Here is a 14,013-nt window from a genome sequence, read left to right on the forward strand (position 1 = left end):
TAAACAAAACAAGATCTGATTTAAGTGCCGTCGATTTTGTGTACCGTCGTTTTCAGTTGATACAGAAGTAAGTTTCTACAATTTATTCATCAAATTTACTTAGTTAGAGTATTTAAAACTGTTTCAGATGTTCGGAGTGGTGCAGTTTTTAGAAAACGGCCGGTTGCAGGTTCTGGCTGTTCCCATGAGCTGGATGAAAGGAGGATTTCTCATGTGGCCAAAAGCAATCGGCAACGATAAAATTGAGAAAATGAGGATGGATGGCACAGCTTTCCATGGATCCACAAAGTCCATACCGGCAATGATCACCAGAAAGTTCCGCAATTTTAAATCGGCTGAAGCGGCAGTAGAGGAACTCTCCAGAAAAGATGTCTCTGATTTTGAGGGCGAAAAGAAGATGCTTAAGACTGCAAAACGAAAGAAACCAGTGGCTAAATTGGCTGATTTGAATGATCTATGCGCAGGTATGTATTCACAAATAAGTTGTTTTCCTATCTATATAAACGATTATTTTTTTAGCTATTATTGAAAAACAGCAGCCAGTCTCAGGCTCGGCGTCTTCAAACATTTCTGCGATAAAAGTGCCATCTCAGCAAGCCCAGGATTTTAAAAGGCCACAAGCATCAACCTCGGCATCAACATCATTTACGTCTTCCGTGGCACCTGAGCTAGGTGGGTCGACCAAGTGGAGGACGATCTGCGGACCCTACGCAGAGTGCGGAACTGGAGACAAACAGCCATGGACCGAGTGGAATGGAGGCGGCTACTATGTACAGCAGAGGCCACCCCGGCCTTAGCCTGACCGGTAAGGTAAGTAAGGCACCTGAAGCACCACCGGTAGTTATCGAAATCGATCCAGTGTTGTTGAATACGCAATCCATGAATCGGTCAGATGTTGTGCAATACCAAACGTTTCCGGAAGCCTCGCATTTTGAAGGAGAATCGCTGACTGCAACTAATCTGTCAGGTAAGAATCCGTTTATTATTCAGGTTTTTCAAGAGATTCTTGGCCTAACGTTTCAACTGGAACAAGGCCTGCCACTCAGCCTAATGTTCTATGTACACTTCAACCGTTATTAACTGAGAGTTTTAGTCATTATTGAATGCAATTTATCTTTTTCAGATCACAAACTATACGATGCACATGCGATAAACCAGTCCAGTGTCCTATTTGAGGAACAACCTGAGCGAGATACAGTAGGACCACTGAACGAAACTGTCACTGATATTGATGCACTTATTCGACAAGCAGTTTTTGATTCCGTGAATGAAGTCGTTCCTGTTGCAATCGATTCGTATTTGGGCAAAGCAATTGAGAAAGCTGTAGAGCAAGCAGTATCCAAGGTAGTCGAGAGAGCTGTTGATCAAGCGGTAGCTAAAGCTGTCGACAAATTTTTTTGAGTCCAATTTTGCACGGCTAGCGGCTATGTTTGAAGTGATGGACAAAGACAAAGCCAAAAGTTCTTCAACCAACGATGAAGTCATGATCGAGAAACGCACCCTTATCGACTCAGAGGAGGACGTTGACCAATTGAATATCGATTTGAGAGATGACGTTCTACAAAGCAAGTTTGTAAGTATTATCAGTCATAATAATTGGTACCTATTCGAGAGTTTTGATTTGGGATTATTTTATTTTCAGTTGGAATATTTCTCTCGTATCATTGTGCCAAATTCATTCGCTGGAAAAGGAGACAATGCCTGCTACATAATTGCTGATTGTCTTTTTACAAGGCAATTTTGGAATAAGTTCACGTGGACTGGAGTAAACCGGGGAGAAAAATGCAAACGTGGATTTCGCGAGTTTGGAAACGTGACAGAGCTCATTTTGAGTATTGTGCAAATTGGAGATCCTTCGTACACAAGGAAAGATTTGGAGAAATTTTGCAAAACTCGTCTATTCAGGCACTCCAAAACGCGAGCAAAGAGCAAAGTGATTCGCAAATCTTCATGTCGTGTCAAGCAAGGAGTAGTAAAGAAAATAGGCGGAAGTAATATTCAGGATGGTGACTTGGTCCAGGATGAGATTATTGATGCTACGAATGCCGAAACTAACAGTGGAACCGATGATGCAAGTGAAGTGGATGAAGAACGTGCTTCTACATCTTCAGAAATCTCTGAAGAAGATAGAAACAATCATGAGCCGATGGATAGTGATGACTCTTCTGAATAATTTAAGGTTTATTCTGTTTGATTTGTCAAAAAATTGGCAACCATAATTGATTTCAAAAATTTGATTTGAATGTAAAAGAATGTGTTACTATGAAATAAACAAAATCTTATCTTTATTACACTTCATTATTAATCAATTGTTACTTATAATTCCGAACCGTATGCATCAGTGGGATAAACACAGTTGTAAGCTTCAAATTAATTGCTACCATTTTACACAGTATGGATTCTGGCTTATAATATTCAACTTTTGAAGAATTATTTTTAAGTTTAGAACTAAAAATATGCAGAAATGAAGATTTCATTGGTTTGACGAAGAAATCTCGTTTTTGTTTTAAAAATCTTCCTTTGATTTGTATTCCTTCATCGCTGTTATGAATATCTGTCATTCCTACTAATTTTGAATCCTTGGTTAGGAACCATTTGTTCTTGAAGTCGTTGGTCAGGGTGAACTCAGAAAGACAAATTTTACTGTGTTTCTCATTTTTCTCCACGTGAATAGTCTTTGAGTTATCTGGAATTTGCAATGTACTTGAATTCTTATCATGTTCAGCTTCTAAAATACGGTTTGCTACCTGGACAAGAGGGTTAGGACCTGCTTTTACAAGTTTTTTCACCGAATGCAAACAATTTTCAAAAGGATATGCCGACAACGTTATCAACGATCCGAATTTTTCGACTTCATCTACGATGTGACAAAGATTATGAATGTTGCTGGATACAAATTCCGTCCCATACAATCTTTTGTACTCGTTAACAAATTGGAGGAACAGTAGGCGTGCGATTGGTAGGAAGTCTTTATACGCATCAACCGAGCAAATTCTAACTGCACAAAATAGCAATAAAAAGTTCTCGTAATATTTGGTAGGTAAGTGATCTTTTAGTAAAACTACTCCCACGTAGTTGAGAAAGATTCTGTACTCTGTACCTTTCCAAAGTGAAATATGGTCTAGAGACCGCATACGACGATGAATTTCGTTTGGCAACTTCAGTACAACAAGTTTAGCTGAAATGTCTTGTTTTTCTTTAGCACTCCATTTAACTTTTCTTGTCATTGATCCGGTTCGCCACGCATTGAGTAGTTTTCGCATTACTCCCAACTCTAGTAAATGTAATGCATCAGCAACGATAACATCCTCCACCATGTTGATTGTTAGTTTTATCAATGGTGACACACCTTGTTGATGATCTGGGTATTGTCCATCACGAAACAGTTGATCATTTCGCAGCTCAGCGTCCATTTTCGGAAACACCATGGTTCGCGCTTCATGGGAATATTTCCCCCTTGTCGTGCATTTAATGCACCCATGTTTACCGTTGAAATTCTTGACGCATTTTATAAACACCCGTCACAAATAAATGCGCGGATGCATAATGAAATTCGGTGACCATTGATGTATACCCCGGAATCCAAAAGTCGTAGTAACTCGTCGACCATCGGTGATAGAAATTGGTTAGCATCTTTTGGTTTACTTCCCCCGTAGTAAATGCCGATAACCATCGGGTGAATGTGGGGAAGCTCATGAATATTGGCAATAATTGGCCAAAAATGGTTTGCACTACTTTTGAAGATTGGAAGCCCGTCAATATTTATATTTATGGACACATGTCCGTCACAAGTGACGTGTTCAAGTCGATTTTGAAGACTTCTCTCCAAACCATGATGCCAATATTTGCCACCATCGTCGAGCTCCATTACTTCAAGATTCCTGGGAGTTCTCATCAGTGTCCTAGGATCTCTCGGAAGGGTACTTTGCGAATGAGTGTTGAGTATTTCAATCAAGGCCTTCAACGCTGTCTGGGAAATTTGGAATTGAGAGGCCCATTCCCGAATGGCGGATGTTAAGGTTGCTGGAAAGAATTGATAAATTACACCTGTAGATTTTTTTTGCTATTGTATAATACCATCAGAAGGTTCATATTTCGGGCTCTTGTGACCGGGTTCATCAGCTAGTTGTATCTCGTCGGTGAAATTACTACAACTCTTCGACAAACTGCAGTCTGAAGGCATCCGCTTCGGCTCCGGTGTTTGTATATCAGATTCAACTATTTCTGTAGACAGGTTCTTTTTTTCCTTGTGTTTCTGTAATAATCGACTGTATTCCCCGCTTTTACGGATACGAGTCAATTTATTCTTCATCACAAACGAATACATTATGATTTTATACAGAAGTAAATCTTTGTGCTAATTTTCCGATTGTTATTTTGTCTACTTTGACATTATGACTTATTACGATCTCATGTGTAAATATTATAGACTACTCGGATAAACCATGTTGTATGATTTCGTATTGTCAAAATTTGTATTCATATGTGATCTCATAAAGGGCATTGGAATTGAATCGTATTCTGTGAATTATAAATCGTATAAGGAAGTGCTTTTGGAATTACATAAATGTCCACATTAAGTTAGAGTTACTTAAGGTGCCAACTGAAATTACTTTGAATTACATAAAAAGGTAAACAAAATGTTTACATTTTAAACAACTCAAACCAATTTAATGTTTCGTTTTATGTAACTTCGATTTATTCTGTACTTTTATACAATTTCAAATTAACACCCTAATACGATCTCTGGTTTGCTGGGTTTTTACGGCATCATCAGCATCGGCAGCCATGTTGGATATGAGCCTCAAAATTTCAAAGTGATAATTCTCTGCCACCAAAGCGAATACTCGTATGAAAAAGTATCATCCTATATGCTCACTCACAGTGATTGCGATGATACTTTTTCTGCTGCGTTGCTGCAGAATTGACAGTTTTTTATCACTTCAAAAATGCGAGGCAAACAATCATTGAAAAGCAAAAAGTCAATGATTCGTTTGAAAACATAGTGATGCAGTAAGACACCTTAAGATCTGTGATCCAAAATGTATTTTCAAAACCTGTAGGTCCCCTTAACCCCCCTCAAAATCTTATGTAAGCATGGCATAGCATAGCATAGCATGAATACTTGCACAAATCTTGGATGGAGTTGCAAAGTTGTATGTATCCATTAGCATTGCTGATGTCGCTACTATCTACAATGTCATAGACCCATTCAGCTCCACACACCTGGCCAAGTCCTTGCAAGCATTTATAAATCCCTTCATCAACTTAGAAAGAGCCCAGAACTGAAGCAGCTTCCAATAGATGAAAGGATGTTGAAAATAGCGAATTTTCAACTTAAATGTAGTTATATAACAAATGTATACATACTAAAGAAGAATTATTAATAAATAAATAATATTGGAAAGATCTCACCAATGTTGTGGGGTTATTGTAGTCCAATGTCGATCAGCTAATTGTCTGTGATTAATGTTCTTCACATGGAGTCTTGGCAGAAATATTTCTGATTTGCCTCATTTTTTCTTCGAGTGAGAGGCAATCCATTTGACACATGAGCAGCAACAGTATGTTTTCACACGCATAGTTTTCACTGATTTTTATCATTTGTTTCTTCTCGTATATTTCTACATATTCTAATGTAACTTTAGTAGCTTTCGGCTAAGCCCTCGACCGACAACCACCATTTCAAGAGCGATAGAAGAAAAGGCATTGCTGCGAACCAATCAAACTACGACAGAAAATCTGAAGCTCTTTCATAATCGATTCCTGGGGGAATTTTTCTACCATAAATAGATTCACTTGCCAGCGGTGGCCACTTGTAAATGTGAAAAAGGTGAATTTCACTCACTACTTGAACAAACTCACTCACTACTTTTCAACAAATGCTATGGCAACATTCGAAAAAGAAGAAAACTTCACACATGGCCCGATTCAAGTACACTAATGTACAGCTCTGCTGCTGTCACAACAGCAGATTATCCCCAACACTTGTTTCCAGCACTGCATTTACCCCCCTCAACACACACTCACACAGCTTAAATAATCGGAACTACTTTCTGGAACTTCAGTCCAGCGGACACTTTACGGCTGGTTTCTTGTCGTTTGTATGTCAGCTGGGATCAGCCCGCGTTTCGTACACCGGAAAACGTCACACTCACGATGGATCAAACGCACAATTTTCGATTGACTTCCGCATTTTAAATCTACTCGGAACCCTCTGCCAAAAATAGCCGTTTTCCCAACAACACTCCGACGGATTCCGTTACCGAATCAGAACCACGAAGATTGTACTATCGGACTCAAAAATCGCGGACACAAAAAAAAAACATGACAGCAAATAAAGTTAAACACCCGCACGCGCTCGCGGACTGCTGCGATCTCCCCCCCTCAAAATCTTATGTAACCCCCTAAAACGCCTTTGAGACGATTCTTTAAACCCGTCAAAAATCGTGTGAAGCTTCCTAAAACGCCCTCGAAATCCCCCTAAAACCCCCACGGGCCCCATGTAACGCACCTAAGACCCTCAGAAACCCTCAAAAACGCCTTCGTAACGCCTTCGAAACTCGATAAAAATCCTCTGAAGCCTTCTGAAATGCCTTCGAAATTCCCCTAAAATCCCCTCGGACTCCATGTAACGCACCTGAGACCCACAGAAACTCCAGAAATCGCCTTCGTAACGCCTGAGTAACGCCTCTGAAACTCGCTAAAAATCCTCTGAAGCTTTCTGAAATGCCTTCGGAATCCCCTTAAACTCCCCTCGAACCCATGTAACGAACCTGAGACCCTCAGAAACCACCGAAAACGCCTTCATAACGCCTGAGTAGCGCCTCTAGAACCCACCAAAAATCATCTTAAAACCCCCTCGGACCCCATGTAACGCAACTGCGACTCTTCCAAACTCCCCGGAAATACCCCTGAAGCCCCCCCCGTGCAACGCCTCTGACAAACCAGCCCCCCCCCCCCCACTGAATTTCCCATGAAAAGCCTCTGACACCCGGCTTGGCCCCTTTTGAATCTCCAGGTAACTCGCCCTACTTCAAATCCATTTAAGTAATAACCTGAATCCATTTAGGTAATGAATCCATTTAGATAAAAATTCTATTTAGGCAGTCCCGACTCGTAACCTAAATGGAGGTTTTGGTGTACCAAATCAACCAAGTAGATCTTCTAAACCCAAAAATAAAAAAATAAAAATGTACGAAAGTAGGGGGTTGGTGTCAGGCCTTACGAGCCAGCCGTAAAAAAACCATTGTAACGGAAAATCAGCAACTGAATAATACGAACCGAGACCAACGGCAACGACCCCAGCGAACAAAAAGGACTTGCGATTGGAAACTCGGTACGTGGAACTGCCGATCTCTCAACTTCATTGGGAGCACCCGCATACTCGCCGATCTACTGAAGGACCGCGGGTTCGGCATCGTAGCGCTGCAGGAGGTGTGTTGGACAGGATCCATGGTGCGAACGTTTAGAGGTAATCATACCATCTACCAGAGCTGCGGCAACACACGCGAGCTGGGAACATCTTTCATCGTGATGGATGATATGCAGAGGAACGTGATCGGTTGGTGGCCGATCGACGAAAGAATGTGCAGGTTGAGGGTCAAGGGCCGATTCTTCAACTTCAGCATAATAAACGTGCACAGCCCACACTCCGGAAGTACTGATGATGACAAGGACGCATTTTACGCGCAGCTCGAACGCGAGTACGATCGCTGCCCAAGCCACGACGTCAAGATCATCCTAGGAGATTTAAACGCTCATGTAGGCCAGGAGGAGGAATTCATACCGACGATTGGTAAGTTCAGTGCCCACCAGTAGACGAACGAAAACGGCCTACGGCTCATTGATTTCTCCGCCTCCAAAAATATGGCCAAGCACCTTTTTCCAACACAGCCTCCCTTATCGTTACACCTGGAGATCACCACAGCAGACGGAATCTCAAATCGACCGCGTTCTGATTGACGGACGGCACTTCTCCGACATTATCGACGTCAGGACCTATCGTGGCGCCAATATCGACTCCGACCACTATCTGATGATGGTCAAACTGCGCCCAAAACTCTCCGTCATCAACAATGTACGGTATCGGCGACCGCCACGGTACAACCTAGAGCGACTGAAGCAATACGCGCAGAATCTCGAGGCCGCGTTGCCAGACGAGGGCGAGCTCGATGAGGCCCCTGTAGAGTTCTGCTGGAGTACAATAAAAGCAGCCATCAACGACGCAGACGAGAGCATCATCAGGTATGTGGAACGGAATCGATGGAACGAATGGTTCGACGAAGAGTGCAGAACGGTTTTGGAGGAGAGGAACGCTGCGAGGGCGGAAATGCTGCAGCAAGGGACTCGACAGAACGTGAAACGTTTCAAACAGAAGTGGAAACAGCAGACCCGCCTCTTTCGGGAGAAGCGGAGTGTGAAGCCGCGAACCGAAATATGCAGGGATAAAGACGGAGGCCTCTTGACGGACGGACGTGAGGTGATCGAAAGGTGGAAGCAGCACTTCGATCAGCACCTGAACGGCGTGCAGAACGTAGGCACGGGAGCCCACGGCAACGGAAGAAACGACGACGCCAGTGCAGCGGAGGACGAAAATGAACCAACTCCCACGCTGAGGGAAGTTAAGGATGCCATTCATCAGCTCAAAACCAACAAAGCAGCTGGTAAGGATGGTATCGCAGCTGAACTCATCAAGATGGGCCCAGAAAAGTTGGCCACCTGTTTGCATCGGTTGATAGTCAGGATCTGGGAAACCGAACAGCTACCGGAGGAGTGGAAGGAAGGGGTAATCTGTCCCATTCACAAGAAAGGCGACCATTTGGCATGTGAGAACTTCAGGGCGATCACTATTTTGAATGCTTTTGGAAGATCATCTTCCCAGTCAACATTTTGAACTGTATAATTTGTGTTATACACTATTATATAAGAACCTTTTCCATCGTATAAAGTGCACAAAACTGCTATATACGTACCAAAGTGGAGGCGTTATACATACTTCTGACGACAATTCACGATTTCTCATGGTCATCATTACGATGTCCCTGATAATCGATCAAAAGAAAAAAAATACGACTTCCTATGATTGGCAATACGATGTCCAAAACTAGCTAAAAACAAAAAAGTTGATGATGATTAACCTGGGCTTGTTAGGGGAATATCTGTAAATAAAAAGAAAATCGGGTTAAGTACGGTTCATTTGAATTCCACTAAGAATTTGCATCCTTCGACAGATACGTATTTCGACCTCAACTGTAAGGTCGTCTTCAGTGTCTTGTAGTCGAGTCAAGTACAAGACACTGAAAACGACCTTACAGTTGAGGTCGAAATACGTATCTGTCGAAGGATGCAAATTCTTAGTGGAATTCAAAGGAACCGTACTTAACTTAAAAAATTTGTCCCGAATAAGCTGACAAAATCGGGTAACTAATGTATGATGTAGCGGATAAAACACGGCAGGCTGCGGTGGGCTGGGCACGTAGCTCGTATGCCGGAGGAACGAAAAGCTAATACCATGTTAGCAGACAACCAAAAGGGACCGTTGGCTTCGTGATAGGGCGCGCACGTTGGCCTTTTAGGTCCTCCTCAACTGCATTTTGCGGCCCTAAGAGGACTCCAAAATCTCAGGGCGACTGGAAGTGATTAACCCAGGACCAAGACCAGTGGAGGCGATTACTTCAATCAACATAAACTCACCGCTACGAGTTGTAGGCTATCAATTATCAATTTGTTTTATTATGTGCATGTTGTTGTCAAAGCATCATAAATGTTTCAGTGTCTACATTGCATCCATAATAAGTATTAAACATAATTGACAATATTCTTCATACAAGTTGTTGATGTTGAAAATGATTTTCAGGCATCTGAAATCAAATAATTAGATATCTCAAGTACAAAATATGTTTCTGTCAATAAATTATCTCAATCAATTATGTTCAATCACGTTTTATGGGGAGATTTTAGTTTTCTTGTACACAGACGTCAATTATGCGACCACATGGAGGTTACGTCAAAACGTTCTTTTCAGTGTAACTCACATGTTTTAGAACAAAAACATTTTTTTTAATGATTGGAGCATATGCTGTACATGGTGTAGGATATGTTAAGCTGAAAAAGTGGATTTCGGCCTATGTGGCGTTTACGTCACCTATGCGAATATGGGCAGCATGAATCGTGTATTAAGGAGAAATATTGTTGATTTAGTTTAATCTTGAATTGGATGTAATACTGAATAAATTAAAAGAATTAACATGGTTTTTAGACAAGACTGATTAGGTTAATAGGCGCAACGCTGGATGGATCAAAATCAAGTATTCGGATCGCAGACGAAGTGTCTACCTCATCTGCGACCTTGGCTGAATTGAGGCAGGGTGATGCTCGTTTATATTTACTGTTCAACATTGCACTCTAAGGAGCGATTAGGAGGTCTGGCATGCAGAGGAACTGCCCTATCATCACACGGTCGTAATGCTACTCGGCTTTACATGTAGATACAGAAGCAGGCCTAGTGGTGTTTGTACTGAGATAGTGATTGATGGGGATGTGTTTGAAGCTGTTGAAGAATTTGTTCATCTTGGAACACTTGTGCCATGCGACAATTATTTTTTCTGTGAAGTGAACAGGCGTATTGCAGCTGCAAATAGAGCCTTTTTCGAATTACAGAATCAGCACGAATTAGCTTAGGTCCCGGAGCTTGCAAACGCAAACGAAATTTGCTCTATATAAGACGCTGCCCAAGTAACAATGACAGCTGAATAACAGCTTATTCAGCCACAAATTTTAAAATAAAGTTAAAGAGTGGTTTATTTATCTTTTGTACAGCAATAATGTTTGTTGGGTGATTCTTCCGTTTGCTCACTACGGTCACGAGGCTTGGGCGTTAAAGGATCTAGACCGAAAAGCTTTCGAAGTCTTTGAGCGCCAAGTGCTGCGGACAATCTCGGCATGAATTACGAAATGTACCAAGTGCACAAAGATGCGGATGTTGTGAAACGTGAAAAGTACGGCAGACTTCGGCAGACAGTGGGCTGGACACGTATTGCGAATGTCGGAAGAAAGAAGAGCGAAAACAATATTCAAATACCTTCCAGTGTATTCGGCTATATGGGCATGATGTCAATACCATGTGTACAACAATGAAAAAAAGATAAAAACAGAAACAAAACTGGGGGTGAAAATCGCCGTAAAAGAGATACTTAAAAGTTACTCGCTCCATTATCGACGTGATGAATTATTTATACCGGGTTAACTTCAGCCCTCCGCGAAACGTTGAACAACCGCCGGCGGAGCAGTGCGGCTTCCTGGACTCACCGAAACATTGGCGCGGCGGTATCCGGCGCAAGGAGGATAGCGGCCAACGACAGGCAGGAATGAACAAGGGTTGGCTGGTTGGTACACAAAACTAATAAAACTGTAACAATTAATTTGCGTTTGCACCCCTCGAAATGTAAACATGTTAAACTCAGCTTGGCTGGCTGCAGCCGGGGCGCAACTGAAGTGGTCGGTCTTGGCAGTTTCAGCAATCATTGCATTGGACTAAGAATATTCCCATATGGAGGGTCTTTCGTTCGACCGCGGTGCTCAGGGAAGGGGGAATGAAGCGATTTGCTTGCGGCTTATTGTTTTTATTCAGATTTGTTTCTGTTCGGGGCCCTCTCACCCTTTAGCTATGGGAGCTATTGTTGCTGATTCGGTGTTGTTGAATGTTTTCCATAAGGTTAAATCCGTCGATTAGCAGTCTTTTAACAGCTTTTGAACTTTTTAATGAGTATTTTGCAAAAGGGACATGTTTGTTGCTTGTTCTCTCCGGATAGAAATAAAATTCTAAAAAATCGAAATAATGCCATTTATCGCTGCGGAATTTCAAAACATTTCGCTAGGGAATCATGTTCACACATTACCTGTTCACGCCTCGTCATCATTAACAACCACCGGAAAAATAACCATTTTGTGTGTATGAATTTGATTGTCAGTAAAGCTTCCTTCACTGCCCTACGATCGATGCCATTGAGATCAATATCGTACGCAATGTTGAACAGTAAATTTGAAAATGAATTATCCTTGCTCCAATCCATTCGAAATCCCAAACGAGGTAGCCGCTTCGATTCCAATGCGAATGTTGGATCCATTCAGCATTGCACGTATCATCCTTATTAGTTTCAGCGGAAACCCCTGTTCTGGTAAACATTTGTCAAAACTCATTTCTTACCGCTGAATAGTACTGCTCGAGCTCGGGTTCATTCTGCCTTTCCTTATGAAATACCATTTTTTTCTTTATACAGAATTATTATAGTTTCTCGCAAATACAACCCATTTGTGAATTCTTATAAACACTTCTACCAGTATCAATAAATGAGCAAACAAAGCATAATAGCTTTTTTTCTGGTCCTATCCCAACAAATGTATAACCTAGAACACTCAAGGTAAACTATTGTAAACTCTTCTGCCAAGTGCAAATAAATCAACCCAAATGTGCCGTGAGCAAAATAGTTACTTTCCTCCTACCTCATCGCACAGTAGTGGCAAAAGGCTGTCTGGGAAAAACAAATATAGGTGATTATGTACGAATGTTTTTCATTGAATGAGGTGAATGAATGTATGAATGGCATGGCATGGTATGGACTATCAATTGCACTTTTTGCTTGCTTTATGGGATTCCCATGTTTGCTTGCCCTCGATGATGGTGTGTCCGTCCGTTCGTTTCGTTTGATCTTTTTTTTTTTAGTTTCCCGTTGATTGTAGCCGACTAATTATATCCTGATGAGTTATGGAAACAGGAGCAAGACTGGAAAATATGATAGACTCACTTGCACTAAAGGTTTTTCCTGTTTTTTTTTTGGATTCGCTCTTCTGATTTCAACTGAAGCATAAATTATTTTTATTGTGGAGTGATGTGTTGACGGGATAATGTTCGACATTAAACTAAATTTTGTGTTTCTTATGAGCATTCTTCATTACACCAACATGCACAAAAAAGACGGATCATATTCTAATTTATCGATATTATTTCCGTCCTTTTCATGCTCATGTTACAGCTGTCAAAAGGACCTGCGAATTGTCAGTCAATTTGAGGTTGGGTTTGTTGGTGTAATAAAGAATTGAGCACTTTTTCCAACATAAGATTAAGCTGGATCAGAGCCAACTTAGACCATGAGTACTTGTATCTTTTTAATTTGTTTGCTTCAAATCAAATACAATGTCTGAGGATTATATTTTCTTATTCTTATGATACTACTGTTAACCAGTCTATAATAAGAGAAGTCCGTTGGTTCTTGTTGGGAATTCATCCAGTAAGGGGGAAAGGGGCCGCATAATGCACGATCTGAACAAATTTGATGAGGTGATTTAACAAAAATAGCCTGATTTTAAAGTTGCCTTGCGTTTTTTTTTATTGTGGATCAGGGAAAAGCCCCTGGGAGTGAAATTCTTTCTATCGGAATCTCTTCTCCCAAAGGCATAAAACCTCCTCTTCTTTTCATATATCATTCACAATTCATGGCACACTTCCAGTGAGAAAGATTCTCTTTGAAGGAAGTCTTTTAACTTATGCTTAACTTACAATAATTACAAAATTCAAAATATAAATAATAACCAACTGTATAAATAAATATAAACAAACAATTCAATTGGAATTAAGGGTTCCTCCGGATGATGGACTCTAGATGATCAGTAGTTGTCTGCCGTAGTCCAGAAGAGCATCTCACATGTGGGGAAGCAGCATGAATACAGCGCGGAGCAGATGGTACGCATTCAATTCTGGAAACAGTCATCGACTTTATTAGGCGCGCAGTATCAAAAGTTTCGACCTGACATATACTAATTCGTTACCTAACAAAACAGCAGCCTGCTCCAATCGACGTGCCATACGAGCTGTATGGCTGATAAGCCAGAAAGTCGTTGAAACGGAAGCTCAGTCGTGTGGCTTTCCTTATCCAGTGGAATAGTAGCTTACTTTCGGCCGATGAACCGGACGATCAACTGAAGGACGCAGCCTATGGAATCCTAGTTTGCTTT

General features: G+C 41.4%; 1 protein-coding gene across 1 annotated transcript; it reads left to right on the forward strand.

Moving 5' to 3' along the window:
- The first annotated feature begins 1,427 nt into the window (after window positions 1–1,427).
- Window positions 1,428–2,606, forward strand: LOC115265840 (uncharacterized). Its single transcript, XM_029871786.2, has 2 exons — window positions 1,428–1,573; window positions 1,643–2,606. The coding sequence occupies exons 1-2, from the start codon at window positions 1,439–1,441 to the stop codon at window positions 2,171–2,173; spliced, it is 666 nt and encodes a 221-aa protein (XP_029727646.2). The 5' UTR covers window positions 1,428–1,438; the 3' UTR covers window positions 2,174–2,606.
- Window positions 2,607–14,013: the final 11,407 nt, after the last annotated feature.

This window comes from Aedes albopictus, chromosome 2, assembly GCF_035046485.1.
Source record: "Aedes albopictus strain Foshan chromosome 2, AalbF5, whole genome shotgun sequence".
Taxonomy (NCBI): domain Eukaryota; kingdom Metazoa; phylum Arthropoda; class Insecta; order Diptera; family Culicidae; genus Aedes; species Aedes albopictus.

Coding starts and splice junctions, on each gene's coding strand:
- LOC115265840 (XM_029871786.2), top strand. CDS start 1,439: ATGGACAAAGACAAAGCCAAAAGTTCTTCAACCAACGATGAAGTCATG. Junction 1,574..1,642: donor ACGTTCTACAAAGCAAGTTT/GTAAGTATTATC, acceptor TTTTATTTTCAG/TTGGAATATTTCTCTCGTAT.